We start from the raw sequence: 25,518 nt of genomic DNA, 5'->3' as shown, positions 1-25,518 counted from the left end.
GTGCATAGATCCTGAGAAATCTGTGCCCAGAGCAACCACCTCAGGCTGTAATAACGGCTTTGATGCGCCTAGGCATTGAGTCAAACAGAGCGTGGATGGCGTGTAAAGGTGCAGCTGCCCATGCATCTTCAACACGGTACCACAGTTCATCAAGAGTAGCGACTGGCGTATTGTGACGAGCCAGTTGCTCGGCCACCATTGAACAGACGTTTTCAGTTGGTGAGAGATCTGGAGAATGTGCTGGCCAGGACAGCAGGCGAACATTTTCTGCATCCAGAAAGGCCCGTACAGGACCTGCAACATGCGGTCGTGTATTATTCTGCTGAAATGTAGCGTTTTGCTGGGATCGAATGAAGGGTACAGCCACGGGTCGTAACACATCTGAAATGTAACGCCCACTGTTCAAAGTGCCGTCAATGCGAGCAAGAGGTGACCAAGACGTGTAACCAATGGCACCCCATACCATCACGCCGGGTGATACGACAGTATGGCGATGACGAATACACGCTTCCAATGCGCGTTCACCGCGATGTCGCCAAAAACGGATGCGACTATCATGATGTTGTAAACAGAGCCTGTATTCATCCGAAAAAATGACGTTTTGCCATTCGTGCACCCAGGTTAGTCGTTGAATGCACCATCGCATGCGCTCCTGTCTGTGATGCAGCGTCAAGGGTAACCGCAGCCATGGTCTCCAAGCTGATTGTCCTTGCTGCCGGAAACGTCGTCGAACTGTTCGTGCAGATGGTTGTTGTCTTGCAAACGTCCCCATCTGTTGACTCAGGGATCGAGACGTGGCTGCGCGATCCGTTACAGCCATGCGGATAAGATGACTGTCATCTCGACTGCTAGTGTACGAGGCCATTGGGATCCAGCACGGCGTTCCGTATTACCCTCCTGAACCCACCGATTCCATATTCTGCTAACAGTCATTGGATCTCGACCAACGCGATCAGCAGTGTCGCGATACGATAAACGGCAATCGCAATAGGCTACAATCCGACGTTTATCAAAGTCGGAAACGTGATCGTACGCATTTCTCCTCCTTATATGAGGCATCACAACAACGTTTCACCAGGCAACGCCGGTCAACTGCTGTTTGTGTTTGAGAAATCGGTTGGAAACTTTCCTCATGTCAGCACGTTGTAGGTGTCGCCACCGGCGCCAACCTTGTGTGAATGCTCTGAAAAGCTAATCATTTATATATCTCAGCATGTTCTTCCTGTCGGTTAAATTTCGCGTCTGTAGCACGTGATCTTTGTGATGTAGCAATTTTAATGGCCAGTAGTGTATTTACCTCTGACTTCATAAATCCGCCTTTAATCCCCCGCTTAAGGCTTTCAGTCCAGTCTACAGCAACTTGAATTAACCTTGGGTTCGGTTCTCCCACGGTTTGTCGTTTCAGATATATAAGAGCTAGGCAGAGCAAAACCAAAATCAGCAAAGCACTCGGAACTGTGACACAGAAGCTCACGGCCACCTGACGACTTACAGCCCGACACTGTTCCACATGCTGCAATAACTTCTGCGTGGTGATCTGCCCCCTTGTGCTTAACGAACAATCCAAGCTTAGTTCCCAGGTGCCGTTAAGGATGGTAAGGTTTTGTTCGGGCAACATCTCTAGAGGTTCGCCTGTCCCATACAGCAGGGATGTGTTATTTTCAACACAGTAACTCCCATCATAGTAGCTGGTAACTGAAACGTAGGTCCCATAATTACACACCTAGTCCCATTGATTAATGGGACCCACTATCTCGTGGGTCGGCATTTGGAGACTTCTCCGCTCTGTCATTGCTGGAGATCACCCGCTGTCACCACTACATGGCGATCCCCGTCTTTCGCTAATAGTATCACTCGTTACCCTCCTTCGAGCACAACTTTCCCAACTGTTGCCAACTTCACCAGATATGTGTGCATTGTAACACTAAGCACCGCATGCTTGTAAACCACCTCTTCACTGAGACATACAATCGTGCACTGTCTGTCGTTATAGCTACTGTGGCACCATGATAGTAGAACAGCAAGTTCTCGCTGTTTGGATCTACTATTAACTGTAATTCCGGTGCTAATACTCCTTGCACCTTCCTCAAGCATTCCAGATACCCCTCTGGCGACAGCATTACAGGACTTAACAGCTCATGGGGCACTGGATGGATAGTTTCCCGCAAATTCGTTAATTCCATTCTTGCATCCCACATATTGTCACCTAATGGCTGCAATAGCCTCGTCGTCGTTAGTAATGCATCTAGTGCTTGATTTGTGTATGTACGGTTTCCAAATCCTGCTTCAGAGTGCTAGCTGTGACTCCAGCATAATCCACGACTTTCTTAGTCAGTTGCCGATGCATACGTGTGTTGTTCAAGAAGCTGCTCTGCAGGTTCACAATCTGTGAGGAATGCCATTCTATAGTAACTTTTTTTGCCCGTGCTAGCCATCTCGTGGCTTCTGCCATTTTGTTTAATAGGCATCTGCTGCCCCGAAAATGTTTTTCAGTGTTCTAAGCCCAGAGCCATCTCGATTATTCCTCTGTGGCGTGACCACAATTGAAACATCTTACATTCGACACAAACACGCTTCTACGATCCCTTAGACCCATGGAAACATCAATCATGAATCCAATGCTAACCAAACTGCTACATGGAAGTCTTTTGGCGCCCCAGTGCACACCGTCCTAGACACTGTCAGTGCCAAACCTCTCAGCTACGTTGCTTGTCTTCTTGTAACAATACTTCGTTCACCTCCTCACTCTGGTTTAACCCATAAGTATGTACGATTAGTATCCTAATCCTGTCGGCAAAATCCTCAACCGCTTCGTCATGCCTCTTGGAAGCGATTACCAGTTGCTAGTAGAGAAACTGTGCACTATTCTACTTCTTATACCTTTGATCTAGCCCTTGTCTGAGTTTATTAAAAGTTTGCGCTTTGCATAGCGTCTCTGTGAACAACGAAAACGACTTTTCTTCCTCTGTTAAATGTATCTTTGCTATCTTTAATAACTGTTCATCCGACCAAGCCCCTGAGATCCTCCACAAATGCCAACACATCCTCTACGAGAGAAGGGAGAAATAGGGTCATCAAGGGCCAGATACACTCCTAGAGCCTATGGCCTTCACATCTCTATTTCCTGATCTTTCCCTGCCACCTTATTGTATGTGACCACTTTATCTCCCCTTAACTGAGCCACTTGATTCACCAGCGACTGTATAGCATCCTCACTGGTGACACATTTTGTCACTGTTTCCTCCTTACTCATCTTTACCATTCAAAATTAATACATCAAAACACCGTAATTTGCTAGTAACCCAGATAAAACAGGTAGTTGGGGAGCATTTTACCAACCTACTTCTTCTTCTCAATCAAGAACCACAGGACTCTCTACATTGCCTGGCCATGTATCCAAAACGATGACACGAAAGCAGACAATTGCTACATACACTGCACAAGGGCAGAACGTCGAAGCAAACTGCATTGCGTACAGTGCATAAGTAATAACCACTCAAATCTAGAATTTCCCTTAAACTGCGATAAGTTGAGTGGTTTCTTTAGTTTCATAGAGGTAACCCTCATATAATCACGACCCTTAAACTTGGATTCCAAGAACAAAAAATAGCCTCACTCATCCCAAACGAAGGCATTGCATAATCTCACTCAGACGTCACGCTGTGGAAATAGCGCACCCTCCACTGCTGATTATAGTGACGTCAGCACTCCTGACACCACTGACGAGTGACTGACCCCACTCTGAAGGATACGGGATAAGTGCTCCCCAGTGGAAACACCGTTGACAGTAAGCAGTGACTTTTATTGACTTCAGCGGTAATGTCCTTGCTGCAGTGGTAAGACTGATTCCTGTCAGATCAACGAAGTTAAGCACTCTCGGACATTGGTAGCACTTGGATGGGTGAACCTCTGGGTCTACCAAGCGCTGTTGGCAATCAAGGCGCACTTAGCCCTTGTGAGGCCAATTGAGGAGCTAACTGGTTGTGAAGTAGCGGCTCTGGTCACGAAAGCTGGGAGAGCAGTGTGCTAACCACACGCCGCTCCATATCAGCATTCAGTGATGCCTATCGTCTGAGGGCGACACAACGTTCGGTCGATACCATTGGGGCTTATGAGGCCTGTTTAGATGGAGTTAAGGTTAGTTATAGTTTATTGACTTCAGTACATGATGTAGTGAGGCAGATGCAACTCTCCCCATTGCCCCTGGCTGATGTTGATGTACAGAAGGCAGCTCCCACCCACCGCTGCTGAGCCGGCGCCCTGTGTTGCTGAGGCTGGCAGCCTTTGGAGGCCGCGGCTATTAACATCAGCAGTGCTATGCGTTGTGCTCCGATGGTATCACAGACGAGGAATGGCTTCTCGATTCGGCACGCGGCCACAGTGGCGCAAGTGGAATCTGCTGTGGATGGGCTTCAATCTGCTGCTGTTGGACAGGAATTGGGCGGCTGCTGCCGCTGTGCTGCTCAATCCCGCTAAGAACTCGGCGTTGGAGACGTTAGGCACAGACGGACGTCGGTAGTGCCATGGCACCATGTCACATGAAGGAACTACTGCTGGCGGCAGGAAAGCATGATCTCAAACCCATGGCTGCTGCCAGTAGTGTCCAGTCATTTCACTGGCTTACATATCTGGGCGTCGTTGTAGTGCTACTGGTTTCCAGCAGCGAAAATTGATCCCTGCTTCACAAACCAGCCTTATTCATATGTCTCTGGCACGCATTAGTTTCACTGAACCCATCACCTTGTTATTTCGATTGTAACAAGAGACCTTCTCTTTTTTGGGGACATTGCCCTGCTGGCAACAGGTTATCACTGAATCCTACATTCTACTGCTGCTTTCGGCTATCTTGGCTTTGCAATTCAATTTGTGTGGCTGTTATTGTGACCCACACGACGCCACACTGGCGGCTACCGGGTTGCAGTTGTTAACACAACCCTCTACAGCAGCTTCCGCACTAAATTACATTGCTTTTGCTAATGACTTATAAGTTTTACGCAAATACTAGGTAGTGGGGCTATAATTAGTTTAAACTTCAGGGAGAAGAAACAAAAATTTTGAGGCTTGACGATGACATTTTAATTCTATCAGGAAGAGCAAAGAACTTGGAAGATCAGTTGAATGGAGTGGACAGGGTCTTGAAAGGAAGATATAAGATGAACATCAATAAATGCAAGACAAGGGTAATGAATGTAGTCAAATTAAACATGGCGATGCTAAAGGGAATTGATTAGGAAAAGATGGGCTAAAAGTAGTGTATGTATTTTGATATTTGGGCACTAAAATAGCTGATGGTGACCAAATTAGAGAGAATATAAAATCTAGCAATAGCAAGAAAAGCGTTTATGGAAAAGACGTTTTTGTTGTCATCTAATATGAATTGAAGTGTTAGGGAATCTTCTCTGAAAATATTCGTCTGGAACGCAGATTTGTATGGAAGAGAAATCTGGATGATAAGCAGTTAAGACAAGAAGAGAATAGAACCTTTGCAAATGTGGCGCTACAGAAGAATGCTGAAGATTGATGGGTAGATCAAATAACTAATGAGGAGGTACTGAAATCAATTGGGGAGGAAAGAAATTTAAGGTACAACTTGACTAAAAGAAGGGATTGGTCGATAAGACACATTTTGAGACATAAAAGGATTACCAGTTTCGTACTGGAGGGAAGTGTGGGGCAAATTTTGTAGAGGGAGACTGAAGACTACCATCATAACAACGACACCAGCAACAACAACATATCTTTCATTATACAGATGTTGTGTGTATCATCTGGACGATTGAAAAGTGCTAACAAATGTATTGATTCGAATTCCGGCAAGCTACAGAAATAACTGACATAAACAGCAGCAACACTGCATTGAGACTAGTGGAAAACAGTATAGCGGTACATCGAGTATTTTATGAGTATAGCGTTGTGTAGGAAAGACTAGGATAGAAGAACAAACAGTTTTTTTCAGTGAACAGACACAGTCGAAGAAGTATAACTAACAAAGACAGCATTTTACGCAATGGACGATGATGCTTACCTCGCAATTTCTGAGGAAAGCCGGCCAGTGTAAACTAGCGGTTCTAGGATCTTCAGTCTGGAACCGCGCGACCGCTACGGTCGCAGGTTCGAATCCTGCCTCGGGCATGGGCGTGTGTGATGTCCTTAGGTTAGTTAGGTTTAAGTGGTTCTAAGTTCTAGGGGACTGATGACCTCAGATGTTAAGTCCCATAGTGCTCAGAGCCATTTAAACCATTTTTTCTGAGGAAATTGACGATTGATATGGCCGACTTTTCAACAGGCATGAGTTGATGTTTTTGAATAGGCACAGGTATTGAACTGATTATCAGTGTGACCTACATTACGACAAACTTTAATTTATTACTGAGAAACTCACATGAGAAATTTTTACAATATGTAAACGTATTACTTCTTTCCATGCTGCATAAAAAATGAAATTAACTCTGATACAAATTAACTCAGATACAACTAAGTTCCTGAAGGACAGCTTCCCTAGAATTCAGTCTACAGCACCACAGCATTCACGGGGTAGAGAAACCCATATACTATATATCACAGTTGTCAGTAGAATGAGGCTTTCAGAAACTGCAGCCACTACCACAAAACCACTTTGTCAGATTTAAATAATAGTGTAAACTTATTTCACTATCTATACAACCTGTTATACAGGTCAGAAAATTCAATAATTACATACGTATGCAATCTAAATGGGCAGAGACTAGACGATTCTTTCATGTGAATGATTCATATCATGATGGACCAATTGGACCAATAAGGTACAAACATTTAGTGTGAGAATATAAAAATAATCTAATTGTTTAATATGTGGGATAATTGCACAGAAGACCTTCAAAATTTGGCATAGCACACACTGAAAGGAAACACTCTACTACCTCACGAAAATGCCCCAAAAAAGTTTTACAAACGTTTGTCAAGGTGGGATCTAAAATTAACCTACAGTATGAAACACAATACCCCTTTTATAGATTACAAATATACGATTATGTTAATAACTTCTTCCACAGAGGCAAATAAGACGTGATTCTTTCCCTGCTACAACGATGAACAGAAATAGAAACGACATTAACATATAGTTCAATTAGAAATATTCCGTGACATGTATATTACAACAATTTCAAAATATAATTTGTTGGAATTTTTATTCTTTTTAGTACAGAGATCTGGTGTCTGCTTCTTCAGTAATTATATCAAACTGAATATCAATAAAAAGCCGATTGTTTTCTCAGGGAGAAATCACTATAAAGCTACAAGGTTACGAGCAATGTGAGGACCGGCCAGAAACTACTATAACACTGCAAGATGTGCAGCTAACTAAGACTGGACCTTACAAAATGAATGTTGACGCCACCATTGCAATTGCTGAGGAAGTTGAAGATTTGCGGGTGAGTAAGTTTTTGAAATAAAATTAAACATTGAAACTATTTGCTCATTAATTTATTCTAGTAATAGTTTTTGCTTCGGTCATCAGTGGATTACCACAAAAATCGTACTATTTAAGAGTGTGCAGAACCGGTGACTACTGCAAATTCTACTTTTCTGTCTTTTTCTGTACGTCAAAAAAAGCTGTTCAAACAGGGGACACTCGTCTCGCAAGTATTTATTAAAAGTATAACTTTTTATTTAATCTGACGATAGTATGTCACTAGTCTAAACTCGTCTTCAGGATAAACCAATGTGCCTATGAAAATGCTACTTGATTGCAACTGATAATTTTCATCCTAAAACGATTTTAAAAATTATTGCTTGAATACATTAGTTTCAGATTCAGAAAGACAACTGAGGTATGTAATAATCACTCTCAAGTGTTTGATGTCAAGTACTTACGACACCTTTATATATTCCAGACATTGTATCAGTACGGGGGCGATCTACAATGGTGTAGACTCTGGAGATACTGCCAAGCACCAAGGTCGCTAGTAAAGCATTTCTTAGATATAGATAACCGGTTTAGACTAGTCTATATTGCCATCTTCGGACATGCAATAGTGTAGAACCGAAATTGACAAGGTAAACAGTTAACCAGATGATATAACAATGTTCACAAACATTTACTTTTACTACAATGTATGAAACAATAACATACCCTATGCATTATAATATTACATTATCTTTTTCCTCAGTACTGTAAGTTTTGTTATACCATAAATGTTTGTCAGTATCACAAAAGTCAGTGGAAATCGGCATCTCAAACATAAGACTATGTACAAAGATTATCCTAATGCGCTGACTACGAGTGCTCATGCATATCAACAGCTGACAACTGATTGAGAAACAGCGTAAACATTCTGTTACATCGGGGCAGCAGATGGCACCGTGTTGGTGTGACTTGATAAAACCGTTTTCCACTGCACAAAAGCATGAATACACTATTCCATATGTAGTTGTTTTACGTAAAATAAAATCCACTAAATATTTACAACGTATATAAGCCAAGTCAGAGAACATAACAATTTCGACATTATTTTCAAAAACATTTTTTGTGAAATGTCATATTATAAAATTTCTACAAAACTTTTTGTAATTTTAAGAAAATACACTGTCAAAAGCCAGAAGACATTTGGTTTAGGGTCTCTGTGTATACCTAACGGTACACACATTATTATATCCAAAACTACATGGATTTCTGAAAATATAATTAGCTATGTTATGATTAAAATTAACACAGATTAATCTGACGTATTTCCTCACAATATATGAAAGGTGGTTCTCACTTATTATAGTATCCTGGTAATTTTATTATTGAAAGAGAATGGTGTTTTGACGATTTTTTTATTACAACACGTCACCCGCTGTCTCGATGATTTTAAGTACAAACCATACACAGATTTGAGAGGACAACCATCTTAATTTTCTTAATATATACAGATTAAATTCATTGTCTATGACGAAGACCACTAATCAGAATCTATGTGGTACACTTATGTCATTTTGAAATTAATGTAATGTTCAGACACATCTGACTCTTCATGCGAACTCTAGGTGAAGTCTAGTACAACAATTCTTTTAAACTGGGGACACTGTTAAAACCAACTGAATGTGGTTTAGGTTGTCTTTATGTACATAATTTACAGTAGCATTTAGCTGAGTTTATTACTATCCAAGGAATAACTTCGGTACCTGTCTACTTTTCTATATCATGATATAGTTAATGTAGATTAAATCCAGCTCGCAACCAAAGGGAAGAAATTACGCTTACTACAGCATCTTTTGTAATACATCTGAACAGCGTCAGTGTGCTAAACATATTAAAATGACTTTTTCCATCCATCGATTAACGGGGAGGGGGGGGGGGGATGGGTTACCAGCGAGAAAGAATATCGTTAAGGTTTGAAATCATTTTTGAAGTTTGTTGGAAGTCGCGAGTGCTGTCATTCTCACATACTCTACGTATACACACTGAGGTGACAAAAGTCATGGGAGAGCGATATGAACATATACAGATGGCAGCAGTATCGCGTACACGAGGTATAAAATGGCAGCGCGTTGGTGGAGCTGGCATTTGCACCCAGGTGTTTCATTTGAAAAGACGTCCGACGTGATTAAGGCCGCTCGACGGGCATTAATAGACCTTCAACGCGGAATAAAGTTTGCAACTAGACTCTTGAGACATTACATTTCGTAAATCCTTAGAAAATTAAGTACTCCGAGAGTCACTGTGTTAAGAGCGTGCCGAGAATACCAAATGTCAGGTATTGCCTCTCACCACAGGCGCGCAGTCACCGACGTCCTTCACTTAACGACCAAGCGTAGCGGCGTTTGTGTAGAGTTGCCAGTGCTAAGAGACAAACAACACTGCGCCAAGTAACCTCAGAAATCAATATGGGACGTACGACGAAACAGTGTCGTGAAATTTGGCTTTAATGGGCAATGGCAGTAGACGAGGGACGGAAGTGCCTTTGTTAACAGCACGACCTGCAATGTCTATCCTGGACTCGTGACCATATCGGCCGCACCCTAGACGACTGGAAAACAGTGGCCCGGTTGGATGAGTCCCGATTTCGTTTGGTAAGAGATGTTGGTGGGATTCGACTGTGGCGCGTACTCCACAAAGCCATGGACCCAAGTTGTCAGCAAGACACTGTGTAAGCCGGTGGTGGCTCTATAATGGTGTGAGCCTTGTGTATATGTAATGGACATCATGTTCCCAAACAACGATTGAATTTTTATGGATGACAGTGCGCCATGTCACTGGGCCACAATTATTCTCCATTGATTTGAAGAACATTCTGAACAATTCGAGACAATGATCTGGCTGTCCACATTGTGTGATATGAACCCCATCGAAAATTTATGGGACATAATCGGGATGTTATCAGGAGAAAGAAAACTGGCGTTCTACGGATCGGAGCGTGGAATGTCAGATCCCTTAATCGGGCAGGTAGGTTAGAAAATTTAAAAAGGGAAATGGATAGGTTAAAGTTAGATATAGTGGGAATTAGTGAAGTTCGCTGGCAGGAGGAACAAGACTTCTGGTCAGGTGACTACAGGATTATAAACACAAAATCAAATAGGGGTAATGCAGGAGTAGGTTTAATAATGAATAGGAAAATAGGAATGCGGGTAAGCTACTACAAACAGCATAGTGAACGCATTATTTTGGCCAAGATAGATACGGAGCCCACACCTACTACAGTAGTACAAGTTTATAAGCCAACTAGCTCTGCAGATGACGAAGAAATTGAACAAATGTATGATCAAATAAAAGAAATTATTCAGATAGTGAAGGGTGACGAAAATTTAATAGTCATGGGTGACTGGAATTCGGTAGTAGGAAAAGGGAGAGAAGGAAACGTAGTAGGTGAATATGGATTGGGGGGAAGAAATGAAAGAGGAAGCCGCCTCGTAGAATTTTGCACAGAGCACAACTTAATCATAGCTAACACTTGGTTCAAGAATCATAAAAGAAGGCTGTATACATGGAAGAAGCCTGGAGATACTGACAGGTTTCAGAAAGATTATATAATGGTAAGACAGAGATTTAGGAACCAGGTTTTAAATTGTAAGAAATTTCCAGGGGCAGATGTGGACTCTGACCACAATCTATTGGTTATGACCTGTAGATTAAAACTGAAGAAACTGCAAAACGGTGCGAATTTAAGGAGATGGGACATTGATAAACTAAAACAACTAGAGGTTGTACATAGTTTCAGGGTAAGCAAAAGGGACCAATTGACAGGAATGGGAGAAATAAATACAGTAGAAGAAGATTGGGTAGCATTGTGGGATGGAGTAGTGAAGGCACCAGAGGATCAAGTAGGTAAAAAGACGAGGGCTAGTAGAAATCCTTGGGTAACAGAAGAAATATTGAATTTGATTGATGAAAGGAGAAAATATAAAAATGCAGTAAATGAAGCAGACAAAAAGGAATACAGACGTCTCAAAAATGAGATCGACAGGAAGTGCAAAATGGCTAAGCAGGGATGGCTAGAGGACAAATGTAAGGATGTAGAGGCTTATCTCACTAGGCGTAAGATAGATACTGCCTAAAGGAAAATTAAAAAGACCTTTGGAGATAAGAGCACCACTTGTATGAACATCAAGAGCTCAGATGGAAACCCAGTTCTAAGCAAAGAAGGGAAAGCAGAAAGGTGGAAGGAGTATATAGAAGGCCTATACAAGCGCGATGTACTTGAGGACAATATTATGGAAATGGAAGAGGATGTAGATGAAGATGAAATGGGAGATATGATACTGCATGAAGAGTTTGACAGAGCGCTGAAAGACCTGAGTCGAAACAAGGCCCTCAGAGTAGACAACATTCCATTGGAACTACTGACGGCCTTGCGAGAGCCAGTCCTAACAAAACTCTACCATCTGGTGAGCAAGATGTATGAGACAGGCGAAATACCCTCAGACTTCAAGAAGAATATAATAATTCCAATCCCAAAGACAGCAGGTGTTGACAGATGTGAAAATTACCGAACTATCAGTTTAATATGTCACAGCTGCAAAATACTAACGCGAATTCTTTACAGACGAATGGAAAAACTAGTAGAAGCCGACCTCGGGGAAGGTCAGTTTGGATTCCGTAGAAATACTGGAACACGTGAGGCAATACTGACCCTACTTAGCATCTGTGGTCATCAGTCCCCTAGAACTTAGAACTACTTAAACCTAACTAACCTAAGGACATCACACACATCCATGCCCGAGTCAGGATTCGAACCTGCGACCGTAGCGGTCACGCGGTTCCAGACTGAAGAGCCTAGAACCGCACGGCCACACCGGGGGCCAGAATATAACAATACACAGATTCTGGCATGCAGTTCCAGCTATTAAGAAAGCTGTTGAAATTCAATTAGCAAGGAATTCATGGATCCTGATCTCTCACTTATGAATAAAAGAGGGACAGAGTTTATGCTACCTCACCCGCTGACTATTAATTTCATTGTCGATTATTTCTGAGGTCGTTTATCTTTGATTTGTGATGGCGCTAGTGTTTAAACTGTGTATGTATGTTATGTCTATGTACTTTCCCTTGCACAGTGCTTACTTGCTGCAGTGCCTTGAAAATGGCAGTGTGTGGTCCTGCCGAAATATCGGCGGTTTTAGACGCCGTCACCGGCTGCATTCCTGTAATTTTTTTGAACAAGGAACCCCTTCAGTGAGAAATCGCAAAAGGCCGATGATGTTTACAGCATTCGACGCCCTGCATGTTATTTACCAACCAGCCACAATTTTGGCCGTTAAACTAAAACTCGTTGGAGTCTTACACTGAGGGACAAAGGGCATAGAATAGCTGCTGATATAGTGTCGGACCTCCTTCTGGAGTAACCCGACGTGTTATGGACTCAACAAGGCGTTGTAAGTCCCTTGCAGAAATACAGCGCCATGCTGCCTCTATAGCCGTCCATAATTGCGAAAGTGATGGCAGTGAAGGATTTTGTGCATGTAATTCCTGTCGATTATGTCCCGTAAGTGTTCGATGGGATTCATGTCGGTCGATCTGAACGGCCAAATCATTGGCTCTAATTATCCATAATGTTCTAAGATGACGCATTGTCATCCATAAAAAATCCATCGTTTCTTGGGTACATAAAGTCCACGAATGGCTGCAAATGGTCTCAGAGCAGCCGAACGTAACCATCTCGAATCAGTGATCGGTTCAGTTATACCATAGGACCCAGGCTATTCCATCTACATACAGCCTGCACAATCACGAAGCCACCACCGGCTCGCACAGTGTCTTGTTGACAACTTGGATCCGTGGCTTCGTGGGGCCTGCACCACACTCGAACCCTACCGTCAGCTCTTACCGACTGAAATCGGGACTCATTTGACCAGACCACTGTTTTCCAGTCATATTGGGTCCAACCGATATGGTGACGAGTCCGGGAGAGGTGCTGCAGGCGATGTCGTGCTGTTAGTAAGTAACATTGCGTCGGTCGTCTGCTGCTATAGTCCATTAACGCCTAATTTGAGTGCACTGTCCTAACGGATACGTTCGTCGTGCGCCTCACATGGATTTCTGCGGTTATTTCATTCAGTGTTGCTTGTCTTTTAGCACTGATAACTCTACACAAAAGGCCGCTGCTCTCGGTCCTTAAGTGAACGCCGTTGGCGATTGCGTTGTCCGTGGTGGGAGGCAGTGCCTGACTGTTGGTATTCTCAGCACACTCTTGACATTGTGGATCTCGGATTACTGAATTCCCTAATGATTTCCTAAAAGGAATGTCTCATGCGCCAAACTCCAACTATCATCCCATGTTAAAAGTCCGTTAACTCCCGTCGTGTGGACGTAATCACGTCGGACACCTTTTCAAATGATCTGAGTACATATGATGCCTCCACCATTGCACTGCACTTTTATACCTTGTGTATGCGATACTACCGCCATTTGTATATGGTTGTATCGCTATGCCGTTACTTTTGTCATCTCAGTGTAGCGCGGGCATGTTCAGGACAGATATCGTTCACGGATGCTTCGTTGGGTTGGGTGCTGTTGTTACCCATTAAGAAGACACTAGGGTATAGGGGTAGCGTCCTTAACCACCATACTAGATGTCTTGGACGCCTTGTCCGATCCCAGGCATTTCTTCGATTTAGAATGCAAAGCATCAGGTATGGTAGGCGAAAGTTTCCTGTATACTTTCATTACGCCAATGGCATCGGCAAAAGTGGAAGAAGGTGTGGATGAAGCTCAGGGCTCCTTCTTGTCCGACTGGGAGGCCCTTGCTTCTAATGGCTGAAAAATGTGCAGCGGTCAGCAGGCAATCGAAACCACTGCAGTATAGACAGAAAATGTGGTCAGTAATTGAAAAGTGTCATGATGACCTCACCAGTGACAATAGATATCACTCTTCCCATTCGGGTCTCTGGGAGGGAACTGCCACGGGGGTAAATGAAAACTATTGACAGGCCAACGAAACGTTAATATACTGCTGGTCCGAGTGCTCACTATCGGAAGACTGAATGTTGTAGGCAAATTAGAATATCTGAGAAGCTAAATGCAAAGCTTGAATCTAGGTGTAGAAGTAGTCAGTGAAGTGAAACGGAACGAAGGTACATATTTCTGGTGACGTTAACTCTGAGTAATATCGACAGCTACAGGCTACCTTATAACGGTAATAGGACTCGTTACGGGTAAGAGGTACGACACGCAGCGAATTACTGTGAACATCTCAGTGACCTAATCATATGAAACCGACACCAACAACTGCTATTCAAATATACTTGCTGGCGTCGCAAGCATAAGGTGATGAGATGAAGTATACATGGGAACTGAAAGTAACTCAGTACTTAATTGGAAATGAAAATCTAATATTCATACAGCATTGGAACGCTATAGTTGGGCACAAATTAGAAGCAGGCAAACAGAAGAATGTGGACTTAGGAACATAAATAAGAGAGGAGACTTTCTTCGTGAAACAAATCCTATACCTGAAACGAAAAACGTTAGGAAAAGAATTAAAAAAAAAGCACGCAGAGTAAAAAAATAAGCGTAAGGAATATAGCAGTATGTCAGTAGTTGGAGGGAAAAAATAGGTTGGCGGTATGTCACTAGAAATATACGCCATAATAACGATTACCATTTTGCAGATAGGGACAAATCAGCCACAAAATCATATTGTAATTACATGGCAGTAATTGCAATACCAGTCTAAAATTGCCGGACAGGTACCAGTAGGTGCGTTAGTATTTGGACGTAATAAATACAAGGCTTTTTACTTTTAAAGCAAGTGATATCGAGTTTACTCCACTTAGCCTGACAAACTGTTCATCAAAGTCTTTAGGGCCTTAGATAATGTCTTAGGTTCCTATATTACATATTGTGTAGATGATTAATTAATCGACATTAGGATCTGGATGAACATTGTGAACTTCTGAAAGCTTCCAAGACATAACACTGAAATAATCAGGGTCTCGGTTTGTGAAGAAAAGCCTCAAGTTTTTAGAAAATATTAAATTGGCTGAGGAAAGTAGGAGTGGAAGTTACTCAAGGGTGACCTGCCCCTTCAATCAGAAAAGGACTGGAAATTTTTCTAGCCTTATATAGTTTCTCTTAAGAGTTATTGAAAGATGATGTCATGATTGTTTAGACTAGAAGAAGTCAAATATAGCTCAAATATCTGAAGGATAAAATAGTTAAGTGCTGTTCAGATAACTTAGGGGAATGCAGCCACGTGATGTCGTTAACAAGTAAAATTATAAATAGGGATGATGGTTGTGGTTTAAATTCTTCAGGAAACTCTACACTATCCCTTGTCAAAAAAAAACAGAGGGACAGGGTTAATGCAACCTCTCTCATTGGTTATTAATTTCACTGTCGATAACTTCTGACGTCTGTCATCTTTGGTTAGTGATGGCGCTAGAGTTATCAGTGTGTGTGTGAGAGCGCGCGCGTTTGTGTGTGTATGTGTTATCTTTCCCGAGTTTCTCTGAAAACCGAGGTTTTAAATCTCCTTGCACAGTGCTTACCTGCTTTAGTTTCGTCTTGAAAATGGTTGGTTATACTCCTGTCGAAATATCGGCGGTCGTCGACGACGTCACTTGGCTGTATTCTCTCAAGTTATTTGAACACTGTACACGCCGGGAGAAACTCAGGTATCACACACTTAAGAGTTTTTATTAAGTCATTTGATCTCAACCAGTTATACTGTATATGCACTGACTACTGGGGTTGGTATTGGAGAATAAATCATCCAGGTTACTAAACATGGAAAGAAAGAAGATAAAAAACATAGAATTTTCAGCTAAGTTTCATCTAGATGCAAGTAGAACCTCAGTATACAAAAAAAGGGAAGCATTTGGTATTACTTGAGTTTTCGGTACTTTAGGAATAGTTGTGTTTACATACCAAAAAGATCTGACTTGTTTGGAAGAGTACAAATTGATGCAAAACTGACTGAAATGAAAGTTATAATTCTGAACAGTTTAAACTGAGAGCTGAATACACCTCACGAAAACAGAAAAAAAGTGCTTAACAAATTGTCGCGATTATCAATTGTTATGATCGATATTACGTGGGAACACATAGTTTAACAAGTTATTTGGGATTTCTCCACCAGTTAAGCAGCCAGAGAGAAAACGATAAATTAAGTTTGTAAGAATTTGTACCAAAAGGAAATTAAAGACGACATCTGGAGGACAATCGTGATATATTACGGAAGAAAGGAGAGCAACAACATTACCAGTTTTATAAAATACCCACTGCTGTATTGTTTTTAAGTACAGGTGAAAAGTGAGGATACTACGCTTTAAGTTGACCTGTGGGATATGTCGAAGCTGTAGAAGATGTGTGCCATTTGTACTGTGGACCTGTGGCTCACAATAATTTTATTGTCAAACTCAGTGAATATACACATTTTCATGTAATAATATAGCTTGCACAAAATAATATTAAGTTGTGAGAAAGTCAAATTACCTAAAAGGATCAGCCAGGAATCAGTTAAGGGCGTCAGACCCATCGATATTCTAGAAAAACAGTGTTCCACTGTGTAATGAATATTTTTTCAAAATTTGTATGAATGTACCGTTTTACGGTAAGATGGAGAGATTATATTTTCCTGAGTTTGGAAACCTGAACTCACTATTTTTTGACAATGTGCTGCAATTTGTTCTGAACGTACAGAAGGTGAAAATGATCATTCAAAGTGCAGAATAAACATATAACTATCTATGTCATCCGGATAGTAACCTGGCCTAGAGATTTGCGGGTGTAATAGAGCAATTATTTCAAAGCTATTGTAGAAAGAAACATCTTTCTTAGATCAAAAACTAGCTGTGTACCTGTGCTTCACACTAAAATTTATAGAATAGCCTGTGGATAAAGTCACTTTCTTATGCGATATTTTATACGGTGTATCCGACATAAAACCGGTACGCTTCACGTACCAGTTAATCATCTCTAATCGAAATACTGTTGAAGTGGTTTTGATACCCATGTTCACCACTTCCTGCATCTCTTATAAACATGTAACTACATGTTTTCTAATCTCACTATTATCTATTCTTTTGTATGTAGTTCACTGTTACTGGAATCGCGGGCGTGAGGCGTACGGGTTTTAAGTGGGCACCCTCCGGTTCTAGCCTCTACAGACTGGAACCGCGCAACCGCTACGTTCGCAGGTTCAAATTCTGCCTCGGGCATGGATGTTTGTGATGTCCTTGGTTAGTTAGATTTAAGTAGTTCTAGGTTCAAGGGGACTGATGGCCTCTGAAGTTAAGTCCCATAGTGCTCAGAGCCTTTTTTGGGACTCCCTCGCAGTTCCTATGATGACTCGGCGGGTAGCCTGCAGTGAACAAAAGTATTTGAGTTCCGCCGAAAGTCTGGTTGCAAAGCTGAAACTTAAAGCAATTGACGGAAGAACACCACCAGAAGTGGAGCCTGGGGTTTAATTTGAATCAACACGGGAAATCTCATCAGGTCCGGACACCGGAAGGACTGACAGATTGGTAGCTCTTTCTTGATTCGCTGAAGGGTGGTGCAAGGCCGTTTTTAGTTAGTGGAACGAATTGTACGTTTAATTCCGATAACGAGCGAGATTCTAGCCTGCTAACTATTCACGTTACATCCTTCGTGCTGTCAGCGACTACTTTTCTTCTCAGAGGGACAGGCGATTTCTAGCCTCACGAGATTGAGAAATAACAGGTCTGTGATGCTCTTAGGTGTTCTGCCGCGGACGTACGCTACAGTGAGGGCATCAGTGTGTCTTCCTAGACCGGAAGTTTGGGGTAATCCGATGAGTCTCCACCGTGCAAGGGATTGGGGCTTGCAGTTGTTCCCCATGAACGAGGAATTCCTATTTGTCCCCTTGTTTAAACGACATACCACCAGCGTTGCAAGTCCGAGTGGTGTTTGGTTGTTGCTTTAATGAATTCGTGGTGTAACATCAGCTGGTGAACCATAAAGGAGCAGCCAGAAAAGGAGTATGTATTTGTGTAGAGTTGTAAGTACCCGTGAAAAAATTGGAGAATTTCACATGGACGTTTCTTGAACACTTCATCTGTTAGGCGTTCTACTCCTCCGATAATCTCCAGAGCTGACTACCAAGAACAAGGTTCAAGAGGAGGCGTTGAATCCGATTGGGACAAAAACAAACACATTGACTCACATACTTCAGTAACTTATTAGTGAATGTCATGCTGTAAATTATGCTTTTTACTACAAATATTTGTAAACAATGTTCACTGGATAAGAAGTTCTCGGTTAGCTTTCTACTTCAAAGTCGGATAAAATCTCAAACTCGATCATCGTTAAGAGCTACGAGTGACTGTTGTGAAATGGAGAGAATCATGCTCAGAGGAGGGCATCGGACTTACTACATTGCGTCATAATGATGTCACAGAGATGCCGTAAGCTGAGATGTCGCCCTCTGCGTTCATACATTACGATAGTGTTTGCTGCCCAGCGTCGCTTATTGCGCTGCCACGTATGTCAGGCAGTAAACTACGTGAAGTTTCCTCTTTGATCTTTCTTGGCCAAGCGTACGCCTCCGCGCCTTTCTAAGTGCTTAACCTGTGTCCCTATTGAAGTTGTCATGACACTGATTTCTACTGGTCCTCTAGTCACAGAGTCCCAACAGTTCGAAGCATGACCTAGAATCCTGTCTGTTCGAATGTAACATTGTGTTTGTTTACTAGACTGTGTTCGGCCACCGCTGATTTTTCATATATCTGTATTTAGTTGTTGTTACACTGCGAAACGGTAGCCTCGCTATGTGTTGGTCTTCCTGGCTTGGTTGAATCGCACCACACCTTGATTTCCTTGACAGAGATGACCTAATGTAGCTGTAATAGTAGCAGTAGTTTCATTCATCTATGAATCACTTTTACAAGGGTATTGGTCACGTCATTGTATTACAGTTTAAGAACAATGAAAACTACATAATTTATATGTACAGGAATTCACATGCAAGCAGGTCGAGACACGTAGTTGGCAGCGGCCTTATTGTAATTTAGGGAAACCACGGACTACATAAATCAGAATTGCTCGATGGAGAATGGAGTCTCCAGCCTTCCGAATACAAAACTAGTCTGTTTTAAACAATGCTACCTCATTCGATTTTTTCACAGTGTACATTACTGTCTTGCAAAGAAATGACTTCATAACGAAAACGGCCGGTGCTACACTGTTCACTGGTTTCTCACTACACACTACACATACCATCAACCAGCATCAGCACCATTTTGTCTTCTGCAACTTCCCATTTGCTAACCTGTAAAATTAAATCCGGGTCTCTATATAATGAGTAAGATGTTGAGCTCAGGAAAGAATAAGCCTTTAGTACCGTTCATTGTATTGCTTTTGGACTAAGGTTTTCCACTAAACAAAGAAAAGAGAAAAGAAGAAAAAAGACAATGTGAAAATGTTATGTGACATGGTAGATGTTTCTTTAGTATTGCCATTACCGTTATTATTTACTTGTGATACACTTTTTACCAAACCTATACTCTGTTCTGTCTAACTAATCCTTACTGTCTAGAATATTCTGCATGAAAGATACTTTTAACTGTCTTTTTAAGTAGTTTCGTTTAAATAATATCTTAATTTCATTGAGCAGTTTGTACACTTTTATTCTTTGGTAGAAAAAGTTGTTTTGGATTCTATGTTTATTCTCTTTTTGGTAAATGATAGTACACTCTAGATTTTAGTCCTTAGTCATAGACAGAGCTGTTTGTGCGGAAATTATCAACGTTATTTTTGATGAGCATAAGTATTTGGTAAATGTACTCACATAGTTATTAAACATCCCCAGGGTACTGAACAGTTATTTACAATCAGCTCAACTAGATCTGCTAGTTTTTTGTTGTTCTTATTATGGTAATTTATTGTATTTTGTGTTTATATTTTGTGTACTTGTGCCCCAGAAAAGAATTCTGTAGGAAAGAACTGACTGTACATGTTAATAGTATGTAGCTAAAAGATACTGGCTCTTACACAGTGATGACAGGAACCCGCAGACATAACATGCTGATATTGTTTCGTTTCCAAGCATCTTCCTGCGTTCTCACCATTTCATCTGAGAATCAATATTCATTTCGAAACTTCCAGGCAGATTAAAACTGTGTGCCGGACCGAGACTCGAACTCGGGACCTTTACCTTTCGCGGGCAAGTGCTCTACCATCTGAGCTACCCAAGCACGACTCACACCCCGTCCTCACAGCTTTACTTCTACCAGCACCTCGTCTCCTACCTTCCAAACTTTACAGAAGCAGGGGAGCTTCTGTAAAGTTTGGAAGGTAGGAGACGAGGTACTGGCAGAAGTAAAGCTGTGAGGACGGGCCGTGAGTCGTACTTGGGTAGCTCAGATGGTATTATGTTATGCTGAGCCGGCACGGTAACTCAGCGTGTTCGGTCAGGGGTTACCTGCCCTCTGTAATAAAAAACTGAGTAAATGGATCAACGAAGAACTGAAACAGGTGTCTTGCGACGTCCGCCCCGAGCTGATACAACGAACGAAAACGAACAAAATGAGAATAAAAAAAAAGATGGTAGAGCACTTGCCCGCGAAAGGCAAAGGTCCCGGGTTCCAGTCTCGGTCCGGCACACAGTTTTAATTTGCCAGGAAGTTTCATATCAGCGCACACTCCGCTGCAGGGTGAAAAATCTCTTTCTGGAATATTCATTACTACGAGTTTTGCGTGTGTAACACAATCTATAAAAATACTGGTTATATTATTTTGATTTAAGAGTGCCATTTTTCCTGTTCAAACTGATTTTTCCTCTGTACGTTGAGTGTCACATTATGTTATACTGACCAATTTAATCTTCCTTGAGAGGTTGATTTGTTTTCTTTGTAAAGAGTTCTCTTGTTTTATCAGCGAATATAATGTTGATGTCATCAGCGAAGAGTATTTTTTCTCCATGAGTAACACTATTGGGAAAGTGATTGATGTATTCCAGGAACAGTATTGGTCTTCATATGCTACACCAAAGAACTCCAATATTAATATACAAGGGTTGCAACTTAAATAGTGGCAAGTATTTGTTCACAACCGATACAAAAGAGGTACATATTTACCCCTGTTACTGTCCTTCAAAGCAGTCACCAGCAATGTGTAGAACCCGTTGCCAGCGATGTGGAAGGCGTAGTATACTTTAGCAGAGCCTGTTCTGTTGATGGTGCGAATGGAGCAGTCTACTGCCTGCCGAATCTCTGGAACAGTTCTGAAGCGAATGCCACGAAGTGGTTCCTTCATCTTTGGAATCAAATCAAAGTCACAAGAACTTAAGTCCAGGGAATATGGTGGATGGTACAGTACGTGCAGAAAGTGTTGCCACTTCTTTCGAAAAGCTGGTCGCAGGTGATGCTCCAAAACGAACAGTAATACTGTGCATTGACGGTCTGCCATGGAGGAACGTAATGCGTTAGGATAACACCACCACAGTCGTACAAGAGAATCACCATAACGTTATAACTTTAGACCGTCCATTCGCACCATCAACAGAACAGGCTCTGCTTCACTAACAGTTTATTCTAAAGGTTTATGTTACCTATACTCATTGTAACCTACGTTTTGGGTATGATTGGCATCAGTCATTAACTACACATCTTATTCCTAATGATTCTAGAGTATTTAGTAGAATCTTATCGCCAACTTTTTCAAGAACACTGTCAAGAGCATCAAGAACCCCTTTCGTGAATTTTACTAAGGCTGACTCTATACTTTTACCACTATCACGGTTGAAGTGATCGCTATAGCAAGTAGAAATCTACTAATAGCAGTATTGGTGGCCCCTGTTTTGATCACAACCGAGGTAGAATCTTCCTACACGTCGGTAGAGGCCTGAAGATGACGCAGTAAAACGCTGAAACTGGTAGCCAAATAAAATAAGTTTGGAAACTAGACGGCTTGAAAGTGTTTTGTTTGATATCCTGTATGTTACTATGTTTTTGTTTGCCCCTCTATGCTTCCTGTTAACGTCACCCCAGGGTGCTTTAATTTTATTCTCTGTATTTTATATTATTTAGCCATTAATGAATTTTTTGCAGCAGTCAGCACCCTTCTGTAAATCGTCCTCTGTCTCTGATAGAAATTTAAGAACTGTAACTCATTATAAACTTCTGTCACGGCACTGAGGCACTTGATGGACCGAGCGAGGTGGCGCAGTGGTTAGCGCACTGGACTCGCATTCGGGAGGACTACGGTTCAATCCCGTCTCCGGCCATCCTGATTTAGGTTTTCCGTGATGTCCCTATATCGTTTCCGGCAAATGCCGGAATGGTTCTTTTGAAAGGGCACGGCCGATTTCCTTCCCAATCCTTCCCTAACCCGAGCTTGCGCTCCGTCTCTAATGACCTCGTTGTCGACGGGACGTAAACACTAACCACCACCACCGCACTTGAGGGTTTGGAAAGGCTTCCTAATACGGGATCTTATTCAGTTGCTTTTGCGAAACGTTGCTACTCATGTGGATGTTTTTTGAAATGTCTTTTAAAATTTAAATGTAGATGATAGTCTCAACTTAGAGAATCTGACGTTTACATTGGTTTCTCTATGTCTCGGACTGAATATCCATTGTTTCTTTACGGCGTTGTCACCTAATTAAACTCAGAGCCGAAGTGGCCCTTGTCCAAAGTAGTCCTGGCTCTTTGTATTAGCATGATATCCCACATCGGCTCTTGGCAGGAAGACAGTGGAGCTCTTAAAGAACTCTGATTTCTCTGAAGAACTTACGAAAAATGTGTGAACATGAGTACTCAGGTCACCCACGTTGCATTGCCTAAAATACTTGAAGTCGTACCGCTAGGACCAATCGCTAGTATCAATGGCTCTCCTCCATACAGACTGCAAAGAACACATCCGTCCCCGGTAGCTAAGTGGTCAGCGCTACAGAACGTCAATCCTAAGGACCTGGGTTCGAGAGATTTTCTCCGCTCAAGGACTGGGTGTTGTGTTGTCCTAATCAGCATCATTTCATCCCCATCGACGTGCAAGTCGCCGAAGTGGTGTCAAATCGAAAGACTTGCACCCGGCGAACCGTCTTACCCGACGGGAGGCCCTAGTCACACATTTACATTTACTGCTCTGCTAAGCTCTGCTAAACGTAAGGACGAGACAGATAAAGTGCCATAACATGTTCTTTTCTCTGTGGAAATGATGAAAGTGAGGGAGAAAATTGTCAGAGGTTACCCAGTCTTGTGCAGAAAGCAGGACATCACACTGCATGAGATCAGCGAGGCTATAGAGCCACATGGGACCGGCCCCGCAACCCGAGGCACTTGAAAGAATAGGAAAAAACAGCGTGTGTCAATTAGCAAGCAGTTAAGGTGCACCGTGATGGTGTTTTCCATTACTAAATAAACCAGAGACAACATCTGGATGACTTCATATAGGGAATTCAAAGACGTACTGGTAATCAAGGTAACAAGGAACCCACGTCAAAAACCGGGTGCAATTGCAGCTACATTCAACAGGACTGCAAAGCGCGTAAACTCACGATGCACAGTGGCATGACGACTGTGTGAGGGTGATCTCTTTTCCAGGTAGTCAGTACACTGTGTTGAAATGAATTAAAGACCATGGAATGAAATTAATACTTTTGTAGGGACCAAATGAATGAAGAAGCAGTGACATGATATCAGTGCTTCGCTCAACCTACAATGTAATAAACCTGTAGTCACAACTGAAAATTTTTACCGAGCTGTGACTCAGACCTGGATTTTCTGGTTATCGCTACCATTTGCTTAACCATTTGTTTGAGTTCGCCCCATTCGAACTTTAGCAGTCACTGATGCGCCTATAGACGTACACTGACGAGACAAAAGTCATGCGATATCGATATGCGTGTAACAAAAGGCGGTAGTATCGCGTGCACAAGATATAAAAGGACAATGCACTAGAGGAGCTGTTATTTGCACTCTGGTGATTCATGTGAAAAGGTCTTCGATTTGATTATGGTCTCATAATGGAAATTAACATATTTTGAAGACGGAATGGTAACTAGAGCTAGACGCATGGGACATTGGGTTTCGGAAACCGTTAAGCAATTCAGCATTTCGAGATGAACAGTGTCAAGAATGTGACGACAACACTAAACTTCAGGCATTACTTCTCACCAGGGACAACGCAGTGGATGATGGCCTTCGCTTAGCGACGACATTGTCTCCAGCGCATCTCTTTTGCTTGTGACCATATCGGTTGGATACAAGACTACTGGAGAACCGTGGCTTGGTCAGATGAGTCCCGATTTGGGTTGGTAAATTTGGAAGGGTTCGAGAGTGGCGCTGGCCCCACGACGCCACAGACCCGTCAACAAGCCACTGTGCAAGCTGGTGGTGGCTACATATTCGCGTGGCCTGCGTTTATATGGAATGGACTCAGTCCTCAGGTCCAACTGAACCGATCATTGATTGTAAATAGTTATGTTCGGCTAGTTTGAGACCATTTGCAGCCGTTCATAGTCTTCATGTTCCCCAACAGCGATGGAAGTTTCACTAGGACACAATTGTTTGCGATTGGTTTGAAGAACATACTGGACAATTCTAGCGAGCGATTTGGCCACTCAGATCGCCCGACATGAATCCCAAAGAACATTTATGAGGCATAATCGAGAGACTAGTTTGTGCACAAAATTCTGCACTAGCAACACTTTTGCAATTACGGACGGCTGTAGAGGCAGCGTGGCTCAATACTTCTGCCGGGTCTTATACAGACTTGGTGAGTCGATGCCTCGTCGAGTTGTTGCGCTACATGAGGCAAAAAGAGGTCCGACACGATACTTTGAGGTATCCCCTGATTTTTGTCACCTAAGTGTACATCGATGACGTCAGCTGGTGTAGTATTATGGAAAATTTATATGACCACGCATTACGCCGTTGCTGGAGAACGAAAATCTGCTCTATAAAAAACAACAACAACTGATTCCGGAAGAGAGACTTTGCGCAATACAGGTCGCTTAGTCGAGCGATATGGCGCAGTGGTTAGCACACTGGACTCGCATTCGGTAGGACAACGGGTCAAACCCGCGTCCGGCTACGCTGATATAGGTTTTCCGTGATTTCCCTAATCGCTTCAGGCCAATGCCGGTATGGTTCCTTTGAAAG

The 25,518-nt window shown here is 42.3% G+C and overlaps 1 protein-coding gene across 1 annotated transcript in view; it reads left to right on the top strand.

Moving 5' to 3' along the window:
- Positions 1 to 25,518, top strand: part of LOC126272374 (uncharacterized) — an 83,339-nt gene that overhangs the window by 21,252 nt on the left and 36,569 nt on the right. The window contains exon 2 of the mRNA XM_049975188.1: positions 7,254 to 7,409. Within this exon, the coding sequence (XP_049831145.1) occupies positions 7,254 to 7,409 (156 nt within the window). The remainder of the gene's footprint in view (positions 1 to 7,253; positions 7,410 to 25,518) is intronic.

This window comes from Schistocerca gregaria, chromosome 5, assembly GCF_023897955.1.
Source record: "Schistocerca gregaria isolate iqSchGreg1 chromosome 5, iqSchGreg1.2, whole genome shotgun sequence".
Taxonomy (NCBI): Eukaryota; Metazoa; Arthropoda; class Insecta; order Orthoptera; family Acrididae; genus Schistocerca; species Schistocerca gregaria.
Note: the sequence above shows the minus strand (reverse complement) of the source record. Positions and strands in the feature narration are given on the sequence as shown.